General features: G+C 33.7%; 1 protein-coding gene across 1 annotated transcript; it reads right to left on the bottom strand.

Moving 5' to 3' along the window:
* Positions 1 to 4,983: 4,983 nt before the first annotated feature.
* LOC143608526 (uncharacterized) lies at positions 4,984 to 7,039 on the bottom strand. The gene is made up of 2 exons (XM_077083543.1): positions 5,727 to 7,039; positions 4,984 to 5,566 (listed from the first exon to the last, which is right to left on the bottom strand). Exons 1-2 carry the CDS (start codon positions 6,258 to 6,260, stop codon positions 5,249 to 5,251), a joined length of 852 nt encoding a protein of 283 aa, XP_076939658.1. The 5' UTR covers positions 6,261 to 7,039; the 3' UTR covers positions 4,984 to 5,248.
* Positions 7,040 to 11,051: the final 4,012 nt, after the last annotated feature.

Genomic DNA, 11,051 nt, shown 5'->3' with positions numbered 1-11,051 from the left:
ACTCGAACTTGAGCCCTGGCCGGCTCACAGATGTTAACGCCACACAAGCAACCAGTTGGACTAGCTCGTCTGCTGGTTAAAGAATATAAACATAAATTTAAATGCAGAAATTGTTAAATCCCCAATTAGTTTAAGAACCCTAATTCAACAATTGGTTATAAGTTAAGATTTGATTTAATTAACCATAGGGTTTTTGTAGTATGGTGACCGATGAACATAACCATGCAATTAATTACCTCATTAAATGATCGGACGATGCTTAAATGGTCACTAAAGAGACGGCTAGCGGAATGATTAAGAACATGTTGCAGATGGCAAAACTAATATGATTAGATTAGGGGGTATTGCAGGCGATGGTATAAGGACTGTGTGGGTCGATTTAATTGAATTATTATCATCATTATATGGTATAACGTTAGACGAGTGCCGGTGGCGATCAAAATAATAAATTCGTAATATAAACGATCTTGTTTTCAAATTGGTTAAATCTGTAGGCGGAAATAGGCATGGTGAATGATTTCCCTATATTAATTCCATAATTTGGACGAGAATTGTGGTGCAAGTATGATAAACGGGTCCCGGATATGGTATACGGGTTAGGGTAAATGGGTTGGCTGGGTTGGAATAATAATTATATAAATTTTAGCTAAATTGGAAATCTAGTCCTTTTAAATTATAAATGGATATAAGATTGGGTTAAAGCTAGTTAAGGGGTGAAATGTGTATATTAATGAATGTTAAATGAACATTAAGTATATATATAATTAAATAATATAATATTTAGTGATTAGTTTACCAAAAAAGCAAATGGGTTGAGTAACGGATATAATATATTAGGTGAAAAAACCGAGCTGTTACAATTGCGCCCATCCCCCTTTGCCATCGACCTCGCCTTCGGACTCATACTCGTACTCGCCCGTGCCTGTGCGCGTCGGGTGCTTCGCACCCTCCGCTGGGACCAATGGGTGCATGCTAAGCATAAAAGAATATTACTATGGAAACTTTATCCCTTATAAAGAGCTTCCAAATCTTTCCCACTTTCCATGTGGGATAGGTTTTATCTTCCTAATTTATACTCATGTGGAATGCTTCCACTTTCTTCTATCTTTCCATGTGAGATGGATTTTCCTTTTCCGTATCCTTAACATGGGTTGAACTTATCCATGAAATATTTTTATTTTCTTTTGAAATAATTTATATTTCCTTATTTAATTTTCTTATTTCCTATTTTGGAGGATACTTTTGATCCTTCAACTTTACTAAGTTGTCAAATTTGGATCAAGATTTTAGGGGTGTTACAAAAAACTAAGACATTCATTCCACCTGGCCGGAGGCCGGAAACCACTTTTCCGGCGAAGGTCGCTGATCACCGGAGGTTTATGAGGATGGCAGCTGGGTGGTTGACGGCTGCTACTATGGTGGCCGGTGACGTTTGATGCCAGAGGTGGAGGTAGAAGGAAGAGATAAGGCGGCGGTGGTGGCTATGAAGGTGGTGTTTGGCCATGGATGGGGTGGCCGGAGGCTGGAAGCCGGTTATCCGACGGCTGGTGACCGAAATCAGTTTTCCGACGCCGGTCTGGGTGGCGGCTATGGTGGCTGCACATAACATGGTCATCTCATCTCTTGTTTAATGTTTGTGCCCTAAAAGGATATGGAAATGGGTGCCTGGTTTATTATATGGATTTTAATTAAAACCAAATTGATTTTATTTTTGGTCTATAAGGTTTGGGCTGATAAATGATTGGTGAGGCAATAGAATTTATACACTTTGTTTATTCTTTATGAAGTCGATTCAAGCCGAGTGTGTCGTTTATTTTTCAGGGTTGGCCAAATTAAAGAAAGTCAAATGCGTCGTTTATTTTTCGGTGTAAATCATCCACCCAAGGGGAGCTCACCTTGGGTGTGTTGTTTTTTTGTTTATTATATTAATCTTTTAACCGACAACGCGATCATTCATATATCTTATCTTTATATCATTTATGTTCGGTCATTTAATTTACCGCACCCGTCTCGAACCATAATCAAGAGCATAACTGTTCGCGTGGTCGTTTTGGGACCTACACTTATTATATTATCCATTTATTATATACTCGATCGTTTAATTTACCTCACCCATCTCGATCGTTTATCAAGTACAAAATCCGTTCATTTGTCGCATCCGGTTTTGGGACATACAGGATAGGATTATTTGAACACTATTATTAAGCATATAATTTTTGAATAATAAATTGAAAGCTTCTGCATCTCTCTCTTTCTGTTATTTCTAGTGTTATTCTTCCAGTATTATCCATTGTTTCATAACTAGGGGCAGTGGGGGTGCTTGTGATGGTGGTTGTTTGTGATCAATGGCGAAGCTTGGACGAAAGTGCATGGGCACGCTGGGCCACCATATAAGATTGTCTGTGCTTGTGATGGTGATCACAACTGTAGTTGCAGCAAAGGTGGGGGTAGCATTGTTCGATAAATAGAAAATTTAAATTTTGATCACCAACGTTTAGATATGGTCGTATATCCGAGTGGTTCATAGAATATTGATGCATGTGTTGATCCGTCTAATGACAATTGGATTGATGGATCACTTCTTTTTGTCAATTCGGACACTAAAATGGATCCGATCATATCATATATCCACTACTAGAAAACAAGTCATTTTTCCACAAAACTTTTCTAAAAATTTCCTACGACAAGTAGTTCCAACAGATTTCAAACAAAAAAAATAAGCTCCAACTTTGCTACAACATTATCTAATAAATATTATGTTAGTCAAAATAGTTTTTGTAGGAAGGTTGTAGGAAGTTTACAACCACATGTTTTTGTAGCAATTTTGTAAGAAAAGTTGTTGGAAAACGGTTGAAAACGATTTTCAAGCATGTGTTTTTCCAACGTAACCTTTTGTTGGAAAATTGTTAGAAATTGGATTTTTCAACTAATTTCCTACGAATTCAGTTGTGGATAAACATCTATTTTTCTAGTAGTGATCAGGGTCTATATATCAAGATGGATACAAGCTTTTTCCAGTTTAGATATACTAATGAAAAACTATTGTTGATCATGTGTGTTCAATGAGATCTATCCGAATGGAGATAGTGATACTACATCAAAATTATTCAGTGTACGAACAGTCATTCTGATGAGCTTTGCCCCTTTGGAACTTGACTTGGCCATACAAACCTGGAGATCCTCATCACTTGAAATTGGAAGACAGCTATCTTCGGTGTCTTCATACTCAACACAGAACTTTTGGTGCTTTAATTCGGCGAATCTCTGTGTTACGTTGTTGTCCAGGTCGGTGAATTTAGAGGAAAGGGGCAGTGTAAACTTGATCATATCATCATTGTATTTAACTTTTATTGTCTTCCCCATATATGTTGATTTTAAGCCTCAACCTTTAAAAGGAGCAAAACAGAAGTCATAAACTTTGTGTAACAAAGCTTTCTTAATTTCTTTTTGTCATTTGTTAACACCCTCTCAACTCTAGTTGGGACTCATATCTCAATATGATTACGCTGCAACTCGCAAACAAGATTAATTAAAGAAAAAACTAACCTTCAGTAACTTGTGAATTTGTTCAAAATCTTCAAAGTAGCTTTCTTTTGGGACAGGTGTGACAAATTCAATGACTCCCACAGGTTCATTCCCAGCACCCAGGTCATAATACACAGGCAAAACTAACTGTCCCATACCTCCTACATCTGCCGAATGCTGATCTGCTAGACTAGTCACATTACGGCTTGTCCGATGGTCCGCAATTCCAGTTTGAGCTACACGGCCAGCTAACCAGTTGCCCACACTTGTTTCTAATCCAACAAAACGATTAGGGTTTTCAAGACATCTCTTCCTGTAAACCTCAAGTCCTTCATGATCTCGAGTCGAGAAATAGGTTTGATCTGACAAAAGAAGATTGCACCCCATTTCCTCCGAGTTAGAAGGTGTGTGTTCCCAAAGTAGAAGTAACCCAGATTCGTTGCGGAAGTTAAAATTCTTAAAACATCTGTCAACGGAGTATTCTATATTGGAACCTGCGAGACTAATATTATGACTTCCAGAATCATGGATTGATTGGAATCTATAGCTTCCATGGCAAACAAAAGCATTGATCACTTCAGCCGGTTCGAAAAAGAGAAACTAATGAACTCGGTGGGTTCTGAAAGCCATGGTTCAGTCCCATGTGTTTATACAAGGAATCCACTCCGCCTAAGACCACATTGAATAATAATAGGTCAATTAAACCTACTTGAACTACATTCTTAACCAACAACCATCAAACAAGCAAACGAATCCTAGAACCGGAGATTGTTTTACTTCAGTTCTCGTACGGATAAGAACCCCAAAATATAAAGATCTTCTTGTCCGAATCTTCTATAAGATCCTTTCCTTAACCCTAGAAACGAAATAATAATGGATCATGACATCGCAAGCTTCTTACAGCTTCTAATAAACAAAACTTAAGTTTAACATGAGCTTACTTGATTGCTTCGAGACTGTACGTCGATGAGTAGTATATAGATACAGCGAGGCTAATGATGTTGGATCGAGAAGAAGATGGAAACAGTGGAGAAGAGTGTATCTTTAGGGCGCATAACGACGGTGATGATGTCTTGGGTTCACGGCGGTTATAATTTGCCTCGCCGTCATGTACTTAATCGCCGCCAATGTGTTGGATATTTGTTTTTTAATTAATAAAAGTTAGGACTTTTACCGGAAAGGAACAAAAGGGGTACAAGTAAACTAGTTATTGGATTGTTTCGTTTCCAATATTTCATTTAGCCCCATTTATTTGTAAGATTGTTTTCTAGTGTTATTCTTCCAGTATTATCCATTGTTTCATAACTAGAGGCAGTGGGGGTGCTTGTGATGGTGGTTGTTTGTGATCAGTGGTGAAGCTTGGACGAAAACGCATGGGGCACCCTGGGCCACCATATAAGATTGTCCGTTCTTGTGATGGTGATCACAACTGTAATTGCAACGAAGGTGGGGGTAGCATTGTTGGATAAATAGAAAAATTAAATTTTGATCACCAATATTTAGATATGGTCCTATATCCGAGTGGTTCATAGAATATTGATGCATGTGTTGATCCGTCTAATAACAATTCGATTGATGGATTACTTCTTTTTGTCAATTCGGACACTAAAATGGATCCGATCATATCATATATCAGGGTCTATATATAAAGATGGATACAAGCTTTTTCCAGTATAGATACACTAATTAAAAACTATTGTTGATCAAGTGTGTTCAATGAGATCTATCCAGATGGAGATAGTGATATTACATCAAAATTATTCAGTGTACGAACAGTCATTCTGATGAGCTTTGCCCCTTTGGAACTTGACTTGGCCATACAAACCTGGAGATCCTCATCACTTGAAATTGGAAGACAGCTATCTTCGGTGTCTTCATACTCAACACAGAACTTTTGGTGCTTTAATTCGGAGAATCTCTGTGTTACGTTGTTGTCCAGGTCGGTGAATTTAGCGGAAAGGGGCAGTGTAAACTTGATCATATCATCATTGTATTTAACTTTTATTGTCTTCCCCATATATGTTGATTTTAAGCCCTCAACCTTTAAAAGGAGCAAAAGAGAAGTCATAAACTTTGTGTAACAAAGCTTTCTTAATTTCTTTTTGTCATTTGTTAACACCCTCTCAACTCTAGTTGGGACTCATATCTCAATATGATTACGCTGCAACTCGCAAACAAGATTAATTAAAGAAAAAACTAACCTTCAGTAACTTGTGAATTTGTTCAAAATCTTCAAAGTAGCTTTCTTTTGGGACAGGTGTGACAAATTCAATGACTCCCACAGGTTCATTCCCAGCACCCAGGTCATAATACACAGGCAAAACTAACTGTCCCATACCTCCTACATCTGCCGAATGCTGATCTGCTAGACTAGTCACATTACGGCTTGTCCGATGGTCCGCAATTCCAGTTTGAGCTGCACGGCCAGCTAACCAGTTGCCCACACTTGTTTCTAATCCAACAAAACGATTAGGGTTTTCAAGACATCTCTTCCTGTAAACCTCAAGTCCTTCATGATCTCGAGTCGAGACATAGGTTTGATCTGACAAAAGAAGATTGCACCCCATTTCCTCCGAGTTAGAAGGTGTGTGTTCCCAAAATAGAAGTAACCCAGATTCGTTGCGGAAGTTAAAATTCTTAAAACATCTGTCAATGGAGTATTCTATTGTTGGAACCTGCGAGACTAATATTATGACTTCCAGAATCATGGAATGGTTGGAATCTATAGCTTCCATGGTAAACAAAAGTATTGATCGTCTAGATCACTTCAGCCGGTCCAAAAAAGTAAAACTAATAAACTCGATGGGTTCTGAAAGCCATGTTTCAGTCCCATGTATGTGTTTATACTAGATTTTGAAAGGATCCAATAGTGATACAAGGAATCCACTCCTCCTCAGACCACATTGAATAATAATAGGCCAATTAAACCTACTTGAACTACATACATTCTTAACCAACAACCATCAAACAAACAAACCCTAAAACTGGAGACTGTTTCTTTACTTAAGTTCTCGTACGAATAAGAACCCCAAAATATAAAGATCTTCTTGTCCGAATCTTCTATAAGATCCTTTCCTTAACCCTAGAAACGAAATAATAATGGATCATGACATCGCAAGCTTCCTACAGCTTCTAATAAACAAAACTTAAGTTTAACATGAGCTTACTTGATTGCTTGGAGACTGTACGTTGATGAGTAGTATATAGATACGGCGAGGCTAATGATGTTGGATCGAGAAGAAGATGGAAACAGTGGAGAAGAGAATATCTTTTGGGCGCGTAACGACGGTGATGATGTCTTGGGTTCACGGTGGTTATTTGCCTCGCCGTCAGGTACTTTATCGCCGCTGATGTGTTGGATATTTGTTTTTTAATTAATAAAAGTTAGGACTTTTACCGGAAAGGAACAAAGGGGTGCGGCTAAGCTAGTTATTGGATTGTTTTGTTTCCAATATTTCATTTAGCCCCATTTATTTGTAAGATTGTTTTTAAATGCCCTTTTCTAAATCCTTAGGCCAAACGTAGTGGGTTGTTTTAGAGAAAGAAACCCACCCCCCACCACCCAAGCTTCGGGCACAAGAAAAGACTCTTGATTAATAGTCTCAATGAAGATATTGCATGGTTTAGTTTTGAGTAAAGAATAGGGGGGGGGGGGGGGTTAATAAGGATATATCAAGAAGCTTGGTGTCATTTTTGTTTGGATTTTAGTTTGTAATTGAGGTGATGTACATGGTGTGTATGATGTAACTCGACTAGCAATTTGATAGTGTAGGTTTTTTTTGTAAGTTTCAGTAAAAATTGGTTGTTCAAAATTATATATATATATATATATATATATATGGGTTGAGTTATAATAAGAAGATTAGTTTTTCTAGGAATGATAGGAAATAATCTTGTCCATTCATTTGAGAATTGAATGGTTGGGATTAGATTAGAGAGATCATCAAGTGTAAAACAAGGGTAAGGGCATAATAGGGATAACACATTTGTTGACTTTCTCTCTCCACATGCAAGGCACATGTCAAATTCCCCCATCATTTTAAAACGTCTATAACTTTTTTATACGACATTTTTTTTTTCAAAACAATTTCACCATAATAACGAGTGTTTTTTATCTTTAATATGAGTACCATATTGCTTTATAAAAAAATCGTGGGTTTTTACAAGGTGTGTTTTATCATAATTGTGTTTTACAAAATTGTGTTATACAATTGTGTTTTATTTTTTAATATTGTTTTTTGCATTGTGTTTTTTACATTGTGTTATTTAATTGTGTTTTCATTGTGTTTTTGTTATTGTGTTTTTATTTTCATAGTGTTTTTTCCATTGTGTTTTTTACGTTGTGTCTTTTTCATTGTGTTTTTCATAATGTTTTATTTTCCAACGAAATTTCCGAAGACTTTTCCGACAAGGTGGTGGCGGTGGGTGGCGGTGGGCGGTGGTAGTTGTAGGAGATGAGTGAAAATTTAAGTGAGTTTTAATTAAGTGGGTTTTTGAAATTTAAGTGGGTTTTAATTAAGTGGGTTTTAATTAAGGTAGTAGACTAAAATATCCTCCTTCCTAGCCTTCTTAGGAAAACCAAACTTCTTATTTGATCCTTTCTCATATATATATATATATATATATATATATATATATATATATATATATATATATATATATATATATATATATATATATATATATAGGATCAGGATCATTAGAGAACTTTTTTGAAATTAAGAACTATGAGAACCATTTTGTACCACAAAAATCCCAAAAATAAAAAAAATCATAAAATAAAAAAAACACAAAAATGAAAAAAGTAAACAAACCAAAATTCTTATTTTAACATCCCGGTTTCATTAAAAAAGCTCGGTTTAACCAAATTATATACACATGTATAATATATACATATATGTACATTTACATGATTTTTTATACACATGTGTATAATTTAAGATATTTGATACTGTACATATGTGTATATTACGTAACTAAAGATTAAATAAAATTATACATATGTGTATAATACGACGTTTTTTTTTTCTTTTTTAATGAAACCGGAATGAAATATAAGAATTTTGGTTTTTTTACTTTTTTAAATTTTTTGTTATTTTTTGTTTTATGATTTTTTTAAAGGTGTTTTTAGTGGTCCAAAATGGTTCTCAAAGTTCTCAATTTTCAAATGGTTCTCTTAGGATCCTTACCCTATATATATATATATAGAAAAAGGTTTAAATAAAAAGAAGTTGTTTCCTAGGAATGGTAAGAACCAATAGAATTTGTAACATTTGGCATTAAAACCTATGGTGAAAGAATAATTCTAAGAAACTATGTCGGTTATAATGGTGAAAGAGTAATTCTAGGAAACTATGACGGTTTTTGGTAATTTTAAATCTCAACCATTGATTGATATGATCCAATGGCTATGATTTATTCTTAGTATTCCTAGGAAACTATTTCTTTTTATTATAACCCACCCCTATATATATATATATATATATATATATATATATATATATATAAACGAAAACATAAAAATCATACGTGTCGCGATGTGGTCGCTCCCCCTTTTTTGGAGTCACCAGATTTCCTTGATTTTTAAATGGAGGTTTCTCATGCATTTGACCCTAATTCATGGGTATAGGTCTAATCAAACTCATATATTTCTTAAACAGATTATAACATCTCATTAAATTAAAACTTAATCTCACCAAATATTATATGTATATATATATATATATATATAGGGTAAGGATCTAAGAGAACCCTTTGCAAATTGAGAACTTTGAGAAACATTTTGGATCACTAAAAACATTTTTAAAAAATATTTAAAAAAATCATAAAATAAAAAATAATAAAAGTTTTAAAAAAGTAAAAAAAAACCAAAATTCTTATATTTCATTTCGGTGTAAAAAAACTTTGTGGTGTAGTTTTAAATTAAAATAACTTTAAGAACTACTCATGACCAAACACATTATTTTATCTATTATTTGTTTTTTATTTAAGTGAAGGGTATTAAAGTAAATTCATTGTTTTTTTCCAAGTTATCATGTGTTTAAACCATCGTAAACATCTGATCATCAACCGTTGCGTTGAATTTTTCTTTCAAATTGCATTTAAGCTCCTACTTTTTTTCTTTTATCCATCACGGAATGATTTCGATATGTAGATTCTTACTATTTTCTTTTCTTTTTTCAATATCTCCATTTAAAAATCATCATTCTTTGTTTCAAAATATTTTGGTTTGTTTGTTATTTTTTTTTTCTAATATAATATAAACCAGTAACTTCGATGTCTGCATGTATAGTTTAATTCATTTTTATTCTTATTTTTTAATATATAAAAATGGGAATTAATCTTCATTATTCTTAAATTTATTGATACGGAGTACCTGGCGTTATTAGTTAGTCGTTCCAAAAAAAAATCAACATGATATTTACACACGTGTAAATCCCTCTTTTACATTTGTGTTAATAATTTTTAGAAGTTTACATCATGTAAATCATTTTTTTTATATATGGATAGACTTAAATTAATTGATTAAACCCACCAAATTTCATATTGACATCTATATGTACGTTTGATTTTCAATATGGTTTCATATGTACATTTAATTTACTTTTTACATATGTATTAATTATCTTTACGGTTTATAATACTTAAATTATCAATAGTCTTAGAACTTTACACGTGTAAATCACATTTTCCTATATATATGAGTATTTAGTTTAATTGTTTTCTGCCAAATTCTATATTGACATTAGTGTGCATTTTTAATTATGGATATCTTATGTGTATGGGATTTACATGAATTGCTATTTATGTCATGTTTTGTGTTTTCAAAAGTGAGAAGATTAACAAAACTCTATTGCATATCTAACAGTTGGAATACGTATGTGTTGCCAAAGAAGTTTACACGTGTAAATCACTTTTTTACTTATAAATACAATTAATTTGATTGTTTAAACCACCAAACTGTGTATTTACATATATGTATAGTCGTATACATTTGATTTGATTGTCTAAAAATACTTAGTCATGTATTTGAAAATGCTAAATACTTTGTCGTGTAGTTTTAAATTCTAAATATGCAGATTTTGTATCAAACATTATTGCCTATAAATTATTGTAATTTAATCTCATTGTAATGCAATGTCAAGAGAAGCGCTATTACAAGAATATAGATTTAGTTTTTTGAATTATTTGTGCAAGACTCACTTTTTTAATACACTTTTGTTTAATTTACATAAATATTGTGTACTCCATCTAGAGAAATAAAAAGAAATCGTGTATATAGGAGTAAAATTAGGAATACAATTATTGAGATCCGAGTTTTTTGTATTTCTATTGAATTTGATTTCACAGTTATGCCCTTACAATAATATAATTCCCCCTTCAACTTCTTAATTAATTACAATTATGTCATATTTATTTACAACCATTGATTAATCAAATCAAGGGTCCTAAATAGTTACTAGAGTTCTCATCAAAATCTGAGTTCTTTAAAGAGACAAACCCTATATATATATATATATAACTAG

Source organism: Bidens hawaiensis, unplaced genomic scaffold (assembly GCF_021521415.1).
Source record: "Bidens hawaiensis isolate Kalapana, Puna unplaced genomic scaffold, B.hawaiensis_p1.1 tig00419393_1, whole genome shotgun sequence".
Classification (NCBI taxonomy): Eukaryota; Viridiplantae; Streptophyta; class Magnoliopsida; order Asterales; family Asteraceae; genus Bidens; species Bidens hawaiensis.
The sequence above is the reverse complement of the archived record's forward strand: the minus strand, read 5'-3'. Positions and strand labels throughout refer to the sequence as shown.

What these genes read in the sequence shown, in the direction of transcription:
- LOC143608526 (XM_077083543.1), bottom strand. Translation starts at nt 6,260, where the DNA reads ATGGAAGCTATAGATTCCAACCATTCCATGATTCTGGAAGTCATAATA. An exon ending in AAATTCACAAGTTACTGAAG is followed by an intron (nt 5,567 to 5,726) that starts GTTAGTTTTTTC and finishes CTCCTTTTAAAG; the next exon opens with GTTGAGGGCTTAAAATCAAC.